This window comes from Bufo gargarizans, chromosome 2 (assembly GCF_014858855.1).
Source record: "Bufo gargarizans isolate SCDJY-AF-19 chromosome 2, ASM1485885v1, whole genome shotgun sequence".
NCBI lineage: Eukaryota > Metazoa > Chordata > Amphibia > Anura > Bufonidae > Bufo > Bufo gargarizans.
In genome coordinates, this window is record NC_058081.1 from 423,805,071 (window position 1) to 423,821,968 (window position 16,898).

Here is a 16,898-nt window from a genome sequence, read left to right on the forward strand (position 1 = left end):
ATTGAACCTCATTTGTCAAGATGATGTTATGGATAGAGTGGAGCAAACACCTGGATGTTCGGGTTCGGGATCCGAACCCGACCCCCATTGAAGTCAATGGGGACCTGAAATTTCCGGCACTAAAAAGGCTATAAAACAGCCCAGGAAAGGGCTAGAGGGCTGCAAAGGGCAGCAAAATGTAGTTAAATCTCCTGCAAACAAATGTGGATAGGGAAATGAATTAAAATAAAAATTCACCAATATCAATTGGAGAGGTCCCATAGCAGAGAATCAGGCTTCACGTCAGCCAAAACTGGAACAGTCCATTGTCATATATTTAGGCCCCGGCACCCAGACAGAGGAGAGGTTCATTCAACTTTGGGTTGCCCCGCAATATAATGGTAAAATGAAAATAAAAAAATAGGATTGAATGAGGAAGTGCCCTGGAGTACAATAATATATGGTTAAGGGGAGGTAGTTAATGTCTAATCTGCACAAGGGATGGACAGGTCCTGTGGGATCCATGCCTGGTTCATTTTTATGAAAATCAGCTTGTCCACATTGGCTGTAGACAGACGGCTGCGTTTGTCTGTAATGACGCCCCCCTGCCGTGCTGAATACACGTTCAGACAAAACACTGGCCGCCGGGCAGGCCAGCACCTACAAGGCATAAAAGGCTAGCTCTGGCCACGTGGACAATTTGGAGACCCAGAAGTTGAATGGGGCCGAACCATCAGTCAGTACGTGGAGGGGTGTGCACACGTACTGTTCCACCATCTTAGTGAAATGTTGCCTCCTGCTAACACGTTCCGTATAAGGTGGTGGTGCAGTTAGCCGTGGCGTGGTGACAAAACTTTTCCACATCTCTGCCATGCTAACCCTGCCCTCAGAGGAGCTGGCCGTGACACAGCTGCGTTGGTGACCTCTTGCTCCTCCTCTGCCTTGGGCTTCCACTTGTTCCCCTGTGACATTCGGGAATGCTCTCAGTAGCGCGTCTACCAACGTGCGCTTGTACTCGCGCATCTTCCTATCACGCTCCAGTGCAGGAAGTAAGGGGGGCACATTGTCTTTGTACCGTGGATCCAGCAGGGTGGAAACTCAGTAGTCCGCACACATTAAAATGTGGGCAACTCTGCTGTCGTTGCGCAGGCACTGCAGCATGTAGTCGCTCATGTGTGCCAGGCTGCCCAGAGGTAAGGACAAGCTGTCCTCTGTGGGAGGCATATGGTCATCGTCCTGCGTTTCCCCCCAGCCACGCACCAGTGATGGGCCCGAGCTGCGTTGGGTGCCACCCCGCTGTGAACATGCTTCATCCTCATCCTCCTCCACCTCCTCCTCCTCATCCTCCAGTAGTGGGCCCTGTCTGGCCACATTTGTACCTGGCCTCTGCTGTTGCAAAAAACCTCCCTCCGAGTCACTTCGAAGAGACTGGCCTGAAAGTGCTAAAAATGACCCCTCTTCCTCCTCCTCCTGGGCCACCCTCTCTTCCATCATCGCCCTAAGTGTTTTCTCAAGGAGACATAGAAGTGGTATTGTAACGCTGATAACGGCGTCATCGCCACTGGCCATGTTGGTGGAGTACTCGAAACAGCGCAACAAGGCACACAGGTCTCGCATGGAGGCCCAGTCATTGGTGGTGAAGTGGTGCTGTTCTGTAGTGCGACTGACCCGTGCGTGCTGCAGCTGAAACTCCACTATGGCCTGCTGCTGCTCGCACAGTCTGTCCAGCATGTGCAAGGTGGAGTTCCACCTGGTGAGCACATTGCATATGAGGCGGTGAGCGGGAAGGCCGAAGTTACGCTGTAGCGCAGACAGCGGCAGGATGTGAACGCCGGAAGCGCGAACAGACGGCCCGCACTTTATGCAGCAGCTCTGACATGTCGGGGTAGTTGTGAATGAACTTCTGCACCACCAAATTCAGCACATGCTCCAGGCAAGGGATGTGCAACGAGATTTCGCCCATTATCGCACACCAGGCCGGGCTTGAGGCTCAACGGCAGCAACCACTCGTCGGTCTGTTGTTCTATACCCCGCCACAACTCCTGTGCGGTGTGGGGCCTGTCCCCCAAACATATGAGTTTCAGAATGGCCTGTGGACATTTACCCCGGGCTGTGCTGAAGTTGGTGGTGAAGGTGTGTGGCTGACTGGATGAGCAGGTGGCAGAAGAGAAGGAGGAAGCCAAGTAGGAGGAGGCAAAGAATGTTGCCCTGCGATACTTGGCGGCGGAAGGACGTGTGCCAAACAGCTCTCCGCCTGGGGCCCACCCGCCACTACATTTACCCAGTGTGCAGTTAGGGAGATATAGCGTCCCTGGCCGTGCTTACTGGTCCACGTATCTGTGGTTATACAGATGTCACAGATGGTGTTGCGCAGTGCACACTTGATTTTATCGGATACTTGGTTGTGCAGGGAAGGCACGGCTCTCTTGGAGAAGTAGTGGCGGCTGGGAACAACATACTGTGGGACAGCAAGCGACATGAGCTGTTTGAAACTGTCTGTGTCCACCAGCCTGAATAACAGCATTTCATAGGCCAGTAGTTTAGAAATGCTGGCATTCAGGGCCAGGGATCGAGGGTGGCTAGGTGGGAATTTACGCTTTCTCTCAAACGTTTGTGAGATGGAGAGCTGAACGCTGCCGTGTGACATGGTTGAGATGTTTGGTGACGGAGGTGGTGGTGTTGGTGGTACAGCCCCCGTTTGCTGGGCGGCAGGTGCCAATGTTCCTCCAGAGGCAGAGGAAGAGGCCGAGGCGGCAGCAGCAGAAGAGGCCGAGGCGGCAGCAGCAGAAGAGGTAGCAGGGGGAGCCTGAGTGAGTTCCTTGTTTTTAAGGTGCTTACTCCACTGCAGTTCATGCTTTGCATGCAGGTGCCTGGTCATGCAGGTTGTGCTAAGGTTCAGAACGTTAATGCCTTGCTTCAGGCTCTGATGGCACAGCGTGCAAACCACTAGGGTCTTGACGCCAGCACATTGTTTGAAGAAGTGCCATGCCAGGGAACCCCTTGAAGCTGCCTTTGGGGTGCTCGGTCCCAGATGGCGGCGGTCAGTAGAAGGCGGAGTCTCTTGGCGGCGGGTGTTCTGCTTTTGCCCACTGCTCCCTCTTTAGCTACACTGTTGGCTCGGTCTCACCACTGCCTCTTCCTCCAAACTGTGAAAGTCCGTGGCACAACCTTCATTCCATGTGGGGTCTAGGACCTCATCGTCCCCTGCATCGTCTTCCACTCAGTCTTCCTCCCTGACCTCCTGTTCAGTCTGCAAACTGCAGAAAGACGCAGAAGTTGGAACCTGTGTTTCGTCATCAGAGACGTGCTGAGGTGGTATTCCCATGTCTTCATCATCAGGAAACATAAGTGGTTGTGCGTCAGTGCATTCTATGTCTTCCACCACTGGGGAAGGGCTAGGTGGATCCCCTTGGGAAACCCTGCCAGCAGAGTCTTCAAACAGAATAAGAGACTGCTGCATAACTTGAGGCTCAGACAGTTTCCCTAATATGCATGGGGGTGATGTGACAGACTGATGGGCTTGGTTTTCAGGCGCCATCTGTGCGCTTTCTGCAGAAGACTGGGTGGGAGATAATGTGAACGTGCTGGATCCACTGTCGGCCACCCAATTGACTACTGCCTGTACCTGCTCAGGCCTTACTATCCTTAGAACAGCATTGGGCCCCACCAAATATCGCTGTAAATTCTGGCGGCTACTGGGACCTGAGGTAGTTGGTTCACTACAACATGTGGCTGTGGCAGAACGCCCACGTCCTCTCCCAGCACCAGAGGGTCCACCAACACCACCACGACCATGTCCGCGTCCCTTACTAGATGTTTTCCTCATTGTTACTGTTCACCACAATAAGAAAAAAAAAATATTTGGCCCAATGTATTGAATTCAAATTCAGGCTTTTTTATTAGACACCTAACACTATCTGGCTATCTATTTAGGTACCATATTACACTAATACAGGCACAGCAGTAATGACAGATTTAGCTGAATATAAATTGTAGGCCTAGTATTTAGGCGCTGGATGACAGGTATACGTTTACAGACAGAATTAGACTTGAAAATGCACGGTAGCGTGTGAAGTTATTGAGAATGACCCTATCCGCACCTTCAATCTAATATACGCTTTTATGGATAGATTTAAAGTAGGCCTGATACAGCAGAAATCACTGATTTAGGGAATTGCTAAGTTGGGAATTGTATTTCAACCCAGAACAAAAATATATCCTTTGCCAGACAGCAGACAGTATTACAATTGGCTAGCCACAGCTGAAACACCAGATTTAGGGTACTGCTATTTTGGCAATTGTATTTCACCCCTCAATAAAATAGCAAGCACAGCCAAGCACCGGATGTAGGATATAGCAAAAAAATAACCACACTATTGATGGTTAAATGGACTTGGTGGCAGCTTGTGCTGGCGCACCACAAGACACAAAATCGCCGCCGATCACCCCAGAAAAAAAGGGACATAAAAAACGCTCTGGGCAGCCTAAAAACAGTGAGCAATTAAATAGCAGCAGTTCAATGATCCACAGCTGTAGATCGATCACTGAATTAAGTGTTTTTGCTGAGTTAATCACTGCCTAATCTCGCCCTAACAGCAGCTGCCTGCAACCTCTCCCTACACTGATCAGAGCAGAGTGACGTACGGCGCTACGTGACTCCAGCCTAAACAGAGGCTGGGTCACATGCTGCACTGGCCAATCACAGCCATGCCAATAATAGGCATGGCTGTGATGGCCTCTTGTGGCAAGTAGTATGACGCTTGTCGATTGGCTGCTATGCAGCCTTTCAAAAAGGCGCCAAGAAAGCGACGAACACCGAACTTTTACGAAAATGTTCGGGTCCGTGTCACAGACACCCCAAAATTCGGTACGAACCCGAACTATACAATTCGGGATCGCTCATACCTAGTTATGGACAACAATACCAAAATATGTCTACTTTTATTTTTCTTTTGTTTCAGTTTTACATAATAAAGCATTTTTTAAAATAAATCATGTTTTTGTGTCTCTTTTCTGAAAGCCATATTTTAATTTTTCGGGTGAATGCCTTATATAGGGGCTCAGTTTTTGTGACAGGAGGAGACTGTTTGATTGGTACTATTTTGGAGTACATACAACATTTTGATTGTTTGACATTACACTTTTTGTGATGTAAAGGTGACCACAAAAAAAGTTTTTTTGGCACGTTTATTTTATTTTGTACGGTTTTCACCCGACAGGGTAAATCATGTGATATTTTTATAGAGCAGGTTGTAACGGACACAATACCTAATTTGTCAAATTTTTTTATATTTATTTTGGTTTTACACAATAAAAGCATTGTTTAAAGAAAAACTATTGTTTTTATGTCTCCATTTTATGAAATCCATATCTTATTTTTTAGGCGATTGTCTTAGGGAGAAACAAATTTTTTGCAGGGTGAGATGACTGGTACTATTTTGTGGTGCATACTACTTTTTTATTATTTGGCATTATACTTTTTATGATACAAGGTGACAAAATTTTTATTTTTTTGGCACGGTTTTTAGTTTATTTTACGGTGTTCACCAGACGGGTTAGCTCATGTGATATTTTTAAAGAGAAGGTTGTTACGGACGCTGCAATACATAATATGTCTGTTTTTTGGGGGGTTTTTTTTATTATATTTTGGTTTGAAACAATAAAAGCATTTTTTAAACAAAAATAATTATGCTTTAGTATCCTTATTTTCTAAGTGCCATATCTTTTTTTTTTTTGGGTGATTATCTTAGGGTCTAATTTTTTGCAGGATGAGATGACGGTTTGAATGGTAGTATTTTTGGGTACATATGACTTTTTGATCACTTGGTAGTACTTTTTGTGATAAAAGGTGACAAAAAATTATTTTTTTAGCACAGTTTTTATTAATTTGTTTTTACTGTGTTGACCATAAGTTTCAATAAAAATAAAATGCCCTTTTCCCATAAAAAGACATAAAATTGTAAAAAAAAACTTAAATTTTTAACTCCCCTTCTCCTCTTGATCGCGTAGCTGCCAGGCTCTTCTTTCTTCTTTAAATATGAGCTGCCGGCTAAAGGACCTGTGGTGACATCACATGTGATGGATCATGTGATTGGACCATGTGATCTGATGTCACCACAGGCCCTTTAGCCGGCAGCTCATGAGACCCAAAGATTTCGCATTCACCTCCCGCATTGCACCCGCGCGGAAATCTCGCCCATGTGAACTCAGCCTCAAGAGGCTGGGCTGAATCGTCTGGGCAGTGCTTTGTAACACCTCTGTGCTTTGCACATGCCTCCATCCCCTTGGTTGACAGGGCTAGACATGCGGAGGGCAGAGCTGTGAGCTAGCATTTTAATATCATATTCCATACAGTATAGCTTCACTACACTGAGATCTGCACAGAAAGCTAAGGGTACTTTCACACTAGCGTCGCTGGATTCCGACAGGCAGTTCTGTCAATGGAACTGCCTGCCGGATACGGCAACCTTTATGCAAACGAATACCATTTGTAGACGGATCTGGATCCGTCTCACAAATGTATTGCAATACCTGTTGTGCAGTATGGTTGTCATCCGGAAAAACAGATCCAGTATTTATTCTTTTTTACATTTTTAAAAAGGTCTGCGCATGCGCAGACTGCAAAACTGGATCAGTTTTTCCGGAACAGTTAGGGCCAGATCCGGCATTAATGCATTTCAATGTAAAATAATTAGATAAGTGTTCAGGAATTTTGGACAGAGAAAATACGGCAGCATGCTGCGCTATTTTCTCCATCCAAAAACCGTACAGTGACTGAACTGAAGACATCCTGATGCATACTGAACAGATTGCTCTCCATTCAGAATGCATTAGGATAAAACCGATCAGTTTTTTCTGGTATTGAGCCCCCAGGACGGAAAAGAAAAAGCTAGTGTAAAAGTACCCTAATCTACATATTACTGCTTTATTCCCAGACACAAAATATGATTATTATGACACCAGCTTAGAAGCATAGAAGAAAAATAAAATAAAAATCTAAGTGGTGATGTGGAGATCTATGGTGGTTTATTATGGATGTTGAGATCATAGGTTCAAATCCCAGAAGAGATAAATTTTGTGCTTTTTTTTTTCTCTTATTCAAAACCATATTAATAGGCTATACTATAATAATTTAATAATAATTGATAATCATGACAACAACAATAAGTCCCTACCAAATTGAGAATAGTTGGATTTTTTATTATAACATAAGAAACCAGTAATAGTTATGAGCTAATATTATTGTCAATATAATAATGACAGACTTTTCTTATGGGATAAATGTGGAAGAAGAAAAAAAAATATCTAAATGTTGACATTTCTCCCAAGTTTCAAACCTAGGATCTCTAGATGCAGAACCAATCACTTAGCCACCAAGCTATGACATTACCACACAAAAATGTCTATTTTCTCATGCTTATAAACTAACACATATTACTGGTGTCTGTATGATCATATATTGTTCCTGTGAATAAAGCAGTAATATGTAGATTAGCTGTTTGAGCAGATCTCTATGTGGTGAAGCTATAGTGTATATGATATTTACATGCTAGCACACAGCTCTGCCCTGCATGTCTAGCCCTGTCAAAGGGGAAGAGAGAATGTGCAGTGCTCAAAGGATTCAGTTCCGCCTCCTGGTCCTTTAAATTCTCATTTGCATACGAATACAAATTTCAATGATGCTGTTTATCATACTGACAACAGAAAGTTTTAATAAGCATGATGAGCCGCAGCAGCCAGTATGCCTGGTTTAATAGGGTTGATCCTGGTGACAGAACCTCTTTAAAATCAACACCAGAGTTAAGTTGTTGCCATTTGTGGATCTCATGCACTTTACTAGTACTGTAAAACGCTAATCTGTAGTGTAAAATCCACACAGTATCCATTCCACATGGATGTGTCCTAAAAGTTATTCATCATGCAGTATAATTTCATTATTTTGCTCACTTTTATAGCGCAGCTCTTTACAGACATTAGCATCATGCTGTCCCCAATCAAGCTCACAATCTTAAGTATGTCTTTGAAGTGTGGCATGAAACCAGGGTACCCAGAGGAAACCCACACAAACACAGGGAGAACATACAAAGTCCATGCAGAAGTTTTCCTTGGTCAGACTCTAACCTAGGACCCCAGAGCTGCAAGGCACCAGTGCTAACCACTGAGCCACCGTGCAGCCCAAGATTTATATGTTCATTTTATTAAACATGTGCAGACAGCATCAGAGCAGTGACGTTTACTCCCTCTAGGGCAGTGATGGCAAACCTTTTAGAGGCCGAGTGCCCAAACTGCAACCCAAAACCCACTTATTTATGGTAAAGTGCCAACACAGCAATTTAACCTGAATACTATAGTTCAATATACAGGGTGGGCCATTTATATGGATACGCCTTAATAAAATGGGAATGGTTGATGATATTAACTTCCTGTTTGTGGCACAAAACAGGTATATGTGAGGGGGGAAACTTTTCAAGATGGGTGGTGACCATGGCGGCCATTTTGAAGTCGGCCATTTTGAATCCAACTTTTGATTTTTCAATAGGAAGAGGGTCATGTGATACAGCAAACTTATTGGGAATTTCACAAGAATATGCTGTGCAGATACGAGATGTGCAGCACCTGAAACTACGGATACTGGAAGCCTGTGCTAGCATTTCTCCTGCAGTGTTGCTATCAGTGTGTGAAGACTGGGAGAAGAGGGTTGCATTGAAAATCCAACACAATGGGCTGCACATTGAACACATTTTGGTCAGAAACTTGTAAATAACTCATGAAAGCATAAAGTTACGTTAAAACCAAGCACACCATTGTTTTTCTTGTGAAATTCCCAATAAGTTTGATATGTCACATGACCCTCTTCCTATTTAAAAAACAAAAGTTTGATTCAAAATGGCCGACTTCAAAATGGCCGCCATGGTCACCACCCATCTTGAAAAGTTTCCCCCCTCAAATATACTAATGTGGCACAAACAGGAAGTTAATATCACCAACCATTCCCATTTTATCTTAATAAAAATGGGAATGGTTGGTGTATCCATATAAATGGCCCACCCTGTAGTATATATTCCATGTACTTTATCATTTAGCTATAATAGCTGCCTACATTCAGTGTGCTGCCTGTGCTGTTTATAGTGCGCCCTGCGCTGATGAGTGGCAGGAAAAGGCTAAGGCATAGTGCGGGTGCCCACAGAGAGGGCTCTGAGTGCAGCCTCTGGCACCCGTGTCATAGGGTCGCCATCAATGCTCTAGGGTATAGATTATAAAAATCTTGGTTATAAAAAGGAAAAAATACCACCAGTACAACCAAAGTGTAGTCGTATTTAGTAAGAGAGGAATAGATATTACATTTTTCAGCAGGAGATGGGTCCTTTTTAAAATACAGAAAACCTCCATAATAATATTCTGAAACCAAGTAGAAGCATTCGAAGTAGATACCTTACGCAGGATGTTCAGTCGGTACTTCAGTTTGGAGTTCTCTTCCCGCAGTCCTTCTAAGCTTGGTGAGTCACCAACAAATGCAAAGTTTCTTAGGGCTTCGATCTCTGTGGTCAGAGATATAATCTCCGATTCCTAATAAAGAGACACAAAAAGGTATATTGGTACACCAATGCTTACAGAAAAAGAAAAAAAAAGGTATAGACATCAATAGTATAGTTCGTTTAGCAGAACAGGTTTTATTTTACAACCCCAGTTCCACAAAAGTTGGGACACTAAAATGTAAATAAAAACAGAATGCAATGATATGTAATTTTCATAGATCCACATATTATTCACAATGGATCATAGAACACATATCAAATACTAAAAAGTTAAACATTTTAACCTTTTCCGGACACAGGGCATACAGGTACGCCCTTATCTCCTGGTACTCAAGGACACAGGGCGTACCTGTACGCCCTGTGTATTTTCGATCACCAGCGCGAAGCGGGCGATGATCGGAACCCGGTGCCTGCTCAAATCATTGAGCAGGCTCCTGGGGCAAATGCGCCGGGGGGGTCCTGTGACCCCCTGTGAAGGCGATCGCAGCAAACCGCAGGTCAATTCAGACCTGCAGTTTGCTGCGTTTCTGGGTTATTCGGGTCTGAGGACCCGATAACCAGGAACAGAATGGTGATCTGTGGTGTGTTTTTACCCCACCAATCACCATCCTTTGATCCTGAGTGGTAATGGTGACATCACCTCTCAGGATCGCCTCCGATTGGTAGGAGGGAGGGCCGGCGGGAGATTCAAATCATAGCAACGGTCCTCTCCTCCTCTTCTGTCCGGAGCCCGAGGAGAGAGTAGCGCTGCCTGCAGGTGTGGAGCATCACCCCATCTGTGCCCCAGCACCCCCCATCTGATCAGCAGGTAATTAGGGAAAGTATAGGGAAAGGTTGGGCTAGGCAGGGATAATAAAGTGAAAGTTAGTGTGAAAAAGAAAGTTTTATTGCATCACCCTAAGTAGGGTGTCTGGGGTCCACAGCACAGCTGTAGGACCCTAAACCCACCAGGGGTGCTGCCGCTTGCCCCCCTGACTGACGGCTGATCAGCAGTTTAGAATTTTTTTTTTTCCCCCACATTTTTCAGTTTTTTTTGGTTAATCTCTTATTTTATTTTCTGTTCGTTTTAGGGATAAGTACATGAACACCCGTACCCCCATGCACAATGAATAAAAATTTACACGCATGCACACATACAGAAACACACTCCCCTATGGCTCGCCGGATGTTCTCGGCCGAGGAGGCATACGCCCAGCTTGCCTCCGAGTCTAAGAGTCCCAGTGAGGACGAGGATGACCCCACTTTCCTGTTGTCATCCGTGTCCTCTTCATCATCTAGCAAGGATGATGAGCCCCCAAGGCGGCGGAGACGCCGCCAGACAGAGCAAGGGGACCGCCATGCTAGGGACCCTGTGGCCCACCCTAGTAAGAGCAGCTCTGGGGCTCGTACTAGTTTTCCGGCCCACCAGTTAAATCCACCGGAGCCCCCTGCCTGTGAAATTGTCAGGTGTACCCCAGAGTAGGGGTGGGCGATATGGCCTAAAATCTATATTGCGATATAATTTTAAGCATGTGCGATATGCGATATATATTGCGATATATTGTTTTCTATATTGGGGGGGGGGGGGGGTGTTTAAATTTTATTTATTTTTTACTTTTTATTTATTAACTATTGGCCTCCTTAAGGGCTAGAACCCTTGTCATATTCACACTAATAGAGCTCTGATCTGCCCCCCTTCCCCAGCCTCTGATCTTCTCCCTTCCCCAACCTCTGATCTGCCCCCTCTGGTAACGCAAACCCCCCCTCCCTCCTTCGCCAGTATTAATCATTGGTGGCAGTGGCCACAGGGGGAAGGGAGGCAGATGTTAGTGAGCAGAGAGCAGCGCATTATACTCACGTGCGCTGTGGCCGCCGGTCGCTCCTTCTCATAGGTCTGTGCGGCGCATTGCTAATGCTGTAAGCATTAGCTATCCGCCGCACAGACAGAAGAAGGAGCGACCGCCGGCCACAGCGCACGTGAGTATAATGCGCTGCTCTCTGCTCACTAACATACCATGGCAGCCAGGACTTAAGCAGCGTCCTGGCTCCCATGGTAACCGATCGGAGCCCCAGCATTACACTGCAGGGGCTCCGATCGGAACTGCAAACTGCCACCAATGATGGGGGGGGAGGAGGGGGACCCTGAGGGATATGGCCGGCACAGTCATTGGTGGTGCAGTGGCCACAGTCCCTCCCCTCCTCCTCCTCGGTCCTCATTGGTGTTCAGCGGCAGCCGCGCACAGTGGGGAGGGAGGGACTCCCTCCTCCTCCCTCCTCCTTCCACTGTGCCGGCCAGCTCAGAACATGGTGCGCGCGATCATATCGCGGTCCGGCGATATAGGCGATATGGCGAAAATCCATATCGTGGCCCAAATTCATATCGCATATCGCCTATATCGCCCACCCCTACCCCAGAGCGATTTGATCCAGTGATTCCTGAGTGTGTAGGCCACTCAGGAATCCAGATTTCCACAGTGGGCTTCACTGAATATGACTTTTTTTAGAATTTTTTTCACAAACCTGTACGCCCAATAGTTCGTTGCTCAACACCTGGGCACCTTTTTGCTAGGCCCAGTGGCTGGACCTCGGTCAGTGCAGCCGAGAGGACGACATTTTGGGGCCTCGTGCTGCACATGGGCCTAGTCAAGAAACCTAGTGTCAGGCATTACTGGAGTGGGGACGTGCTCTACCAGACCCCGCTTTACAGTACGGCCATGACACGTACCCGGTTTGAGGCCATCCGAAAATGCCTGCATTATTCAGACAATTCAGCATGTCTTCCCCCCGAAAGGTGATCCTGCCTATGACCGCCTGTACAAAATCAGGACGGTCATCGATCACTTTGGGGCCAAATTTGTACAGGCCTATGTACCTGGAAGGGAGGTCGTGGTTGATGAGTCTTATTGCTTTCAAGGGGAGACTCATTTTCCGCCAGTATGTTCCCTCAAAGCGGACGATGTATGGCTTGTAGCTGTACAAACTTTGTGATAGTACCTCAGGGTACACTTACAAGTTTTGTGTGTACGAGGGGCGAGATTCCCATATTCAACCCCCAGAATGTCCCCCCACTCTGGGTGTTACAGGGAAACTTGTGTGGGGCCTTATGCACCCACTGCTAGATAAAAGGTTATCGCCTGTACGTGGATAACTTTTATACTAGTATCCCCTTGTTCCAGTCCAGTTAACAACGTATGTAAAATCAGTTTTGAATACCTTGAGGGGTGTAGTTTCTTAGATGGGGTAATTTTTGGGTGGTTTCTATTATGTGAGCCTCGCAAAGTGACTTCAGACCTGAACTGGTCCATAAAAATTGAGTTTTTGTAAATTTCTGAAAAATTTCAAGATTTGCTTCTAAACTTCTAAGCCTTGTAACATCCCCAAAATATAAAATATAATTCCCAAAATAATTCAAACATGAATTAGACATATGGTGAATGTAAAGTCATCACAATTTTTTGGGTGTATTACTATGTATTACAGAAGTAGAGAAACAAACTTTGAAATTTGCAAATTTTGGGTAAATTAGGTAATTTTTTGTGCAAAAAATATAATTTTTTGACTTAATTTTACGAGTGTCATGAAGTACAATATGTGACGAAAAAACTATCTCAGAATGGCCTGGATAAGTCAAAGTGTTTTAAAGTTATCAGCACTTAAAGTGACACTGGTCAGATTTGCAAAAAATGGCCTGGTCCTTAACCACCTCCGGACCGCCTAACGCAGATGTGTGGTCCGGAGGTGGCGGCCCTGCGCAGAGTCACGCATATATGAGTCATCTCGCGAGGGCCGGGATTTCTTGTGAACGCGCGCACACAGGCGCGTGCGCTCACAGGAACGGAAGGTAAGCGAGTGGATCTCCAGCCTGCCAGCGGCGATCGCTCGCTGGCAGGCTGGAGATCCGAATTTTTTAACCCCTAACAGGTATATTAGACGCTGTTTTCATAACAGCGTCTAATATACCTCCTACCTGGTCCTCTGGTGGTCCCTTTTGTTAGGATCGACCAATCAGAGGACACAGGTAGGTCAGTAAAGTCGCACCAAACACTACACTACAACCCCCCCCCCCGTCACTTATTAACCCTTTATGAACCCCTGATCACCCATGATCACCCCATATTAACTCCCTGATAACCCCCCTGTCATTGATCACCCCCCTGTCAGGCTCCGTTCAGACGTCCGTATGATTTTTACGGATCCACGGATACATGGATCGGATCCGCAAAACACATGCGGACGTCTGAATGGAGCCTTACAGGGGGGTGATCAATGACAGGCGGGTGATCACCCATATACACTCCCTGATCACCCCCTGTCATTGATCACCCCCCTGTAAGGCTCCATTCAGACGTCCGCATGTGTTTTGTGGATCCGATCCATGTATCCATGGATCCGTAAAAATCATGCGGACGTCTGAATGGAGCCTTACAAGGGGGGTGATCAGTGACAGGGGGGTGATCACCCTGATCACCCCCTGTCATTGATAACCCCTCTGTAAGGCTCCATTCAGACGTCCGCATGTGTTTTGTGGATCGGATCCGATCCATGTATCCATGGATCCGTAAAAATCATGCGGATGTCTGAATGGAGCCTTACAGGGGGGGTGATCAGTGACCACCCTGATCACCCCCTGTCATTGATAACCCCTCTGTAAGGCTCCATTCAGACGTCCGCATGTGTTTTGTGGATCCGATCCATGTATCCGTAAAAATCATACGGACGTCTGAATGGAGCCTTACAGGGGGGTGATCAATGACAGGGGGGTGATCAGGGAGTCTATATGGGTGATCACCCCCCTGTCATTGATCACCCCCCTGGTAAGGCTCCATTCAGACATTTTTTTGGGCACAAGTTAGCGGAAATTTTTTGTTCGTTTTTGTTTTTTCTTACTAAGTCTCATATTCCACTAACTTGTGTCAAAAAATAAAATCTCACATGAACTCACCATACCCCTCACGGAATCCAAATGCGTAAACATTTTTAGACATTTATATTCCAGACTTCTTCTCACGCTTTAGGGCCCCTAAAAAGCCAGGGCAGTATAAATACCCCACATGTGACCCCATTTCGGAAAGAAGACACCCCAAGGTATTCGCTGAGGGGCATATTGAATCCATGAAAGATTGAATTTTTTGTCCTAAGTTAGTGGAAAGTGAGACTTTGTGAGAAAAAAAAAAAAATAATAAAAAAATATCAATATCCGCTAACTTATGCAAAAGGAACTCACCAGGCCCCTCATTGAATACCTTGGGGTGTCTTCTTTCCAAAGTGGGGTCACATGTGGGGTATTTATACTGCCCTGGCTTTTTAGGGGCCCGAAAGTGTGAGAAGAAGTCTGGGATCCAAATGTCTAAAAATCCCCTCCTAAAAGGAATTTGGGCCCCTTTGCGCATCTAGGCTGCAAAAAAGTGTCACACATCTGGTATCGCCGTACTCAGCAGAAGTTGGGCAATGTGTTTTGGGGTGTCATTTTACATATACCCATGCTGGGTGAGAAAACAACATTGCTTACCGGTAATTGTTTTTCTCGATACCCATGACGGCACCCCATGCGACCAGGGACCTCCCATCCGGGACAGGAAACCTGAGAAGATAAAAGGTTCACACCCCCACCATGCACCAGTGATAGTAATAAACAGTACTCCGGAGGTGAATACACATAAGAAAGAAAAGAGAGAGATCCAATATGGTACATTATATTTCTACAATACTCAAGAGAGAGAGCTCTGAGAAACCTATAGGCAGTAGCGGACTACTCCGCATATAACCTAATAAAGGGTACTAAGCCCATTAGCTCCCCCTCTTAATTTGTCTATATTTTTATTTTATTTTAATTTTTTTATTTTTTTTAGGGAAGGGAAAATTTTAGGGGTGCCGTCATGGGTATCGAGAAAAACAATTACCGGTAAGCAATGTTGTTTTCCCCTGACCCATGACGGCACCCCATGCGAGATAGACTATTAAAGTCAACCTAGGGGGGGACAACCGCCTGAAGTACCTTCCTACCAAAGGCGGAATCTGTATGAAGTTGGAGCCTGTAATGCTTCAAAAAAGTATGCTGCGAGCTCCAAGTTGCTGCTCTACAAATTTGAGCCAGGGAGGCATCCGCCTTCTCGGCCCAGGACGTAGCTACCGCTCGGGTGGAGTGGGCTCCGAACCCTGAAGGGGGCGAGAGACCCTGTGCTAAATAGGCTTCGGAAATGGCCCTTTTCACCCACCTAGCAATAACTGCCGTGGATACTTTCCGTCCCTTATTCCTACCCCAAAACTGAATAAGGAGGTTTTCTTCCAACCTCCAAGCCGAGGTAGACTCTAAATAGGCAAGCAGACATCTTTTGACGTCCAGGCAATGAAACTCCCTTTCTAAACTGTTAGAGGGATTAGGACAAAAGGATGGAAGGACAACATCCTGACTTCTATGGAAGTCCGAAACCACCTTGGGCTGGAAGGACGGGAGAGGCCTAATAATAACCTTGTCGTCCAGGACCTGGGTATAAGGAGGAAAGGCCGAAAAAGCTTGTATCTGAGATTCTCCTAGCTGAAGTAATGGCCAGTAAAAAGGACATCTTAAAGGAGAGCATGTCTATGGGTATGTCAGACAAGGGCTCAAAAGGTTTCTGTGACAGGGCCGTCAAGACCGTGTTTAGGTCCCAAAGAGGGGACAAGGGTCTTATCGAAGGGCGGATCCTGGAAGCTGCTGACAGAAACCTTTTAACCCAAGGGTGCAGGGCCAACTGGGAATCGAAGAAGTAACTCAAGGCTGCCACATGCACTCTTAGTGTGGAAGCCCTAAGCCCCTTATCCAAGCCAGCTTGTAGAAAGTCTAGGACCCTAGAGACATTAGGAGGAGAGAAGGGGTCAGGACTGATCCCTAAAAAGGAGGAAAAGACTTCCCAAATCTTATTATATTTTCTGGCTGTGGTGGCTTTCCTACTCCCCAACATTGTGGATACTACAGATTGGGACAGACCCCGGCCTAACCAAATCTCCCTTTCAGCCTCCATGCTGCCAGATGCAAAATCTCTGGATTGGGATGCAGGATTGGGCCCTGAAATAATAGATCCTCCCGAGGGGGCAGCATCCACGGGGGGGCTACTGCTAGGTCTAGGAGACAGGAGAACCAGGACCTTTTCGGCCATGCTGGGGCCACCAGGGTAATTGTCGCTTTCTCCCTCTGGACTTTTTTCAGAACCTGCGGGATTAGGGAAAAAGGAGGGAAGGCGTAACCCTCCTCCTGAGACCAATTCTGTGCCAAACCGTCTAAAGCTGTTGGATCGTCCAGACGATTTATGGAGAAGAACCCTTCCACTTTCCTGTTCTTCCTGGAGGCAAATAGGTCGACCGTGGGGAGGCCGAATTTCTGTGTTAACTGGGAGAAGACCTCTGGGTTTAGGCACCAGTCTCCCT

At 46.2% G+C, this 16,898-nt stretch overlaps 1 protein-coding gene across 1 annotated transcript in view; it reads right to left on the reverse strand.

Moving 5' to 3' along the window:
* RARS1 (arginyl-tRNA synthetase 1) overlaps positions 1 to 16,898 on the reverse strand; it is a 394,458-nt gene that overhangs the window by 355,185 nt on the left and 22,375 nt on the right. Inside the window, exon 2 of the mRNA XM_044280902.1 lies at positions 9,412 to 9,546. Coding sequence (XP_044136837.1) covers positions 9,412 to 9,546 — 135 coding nt within the window. The remainder of the gene's footprint in view (positions 1 to 9,411; positions 9,547 to 16,898) is intronic.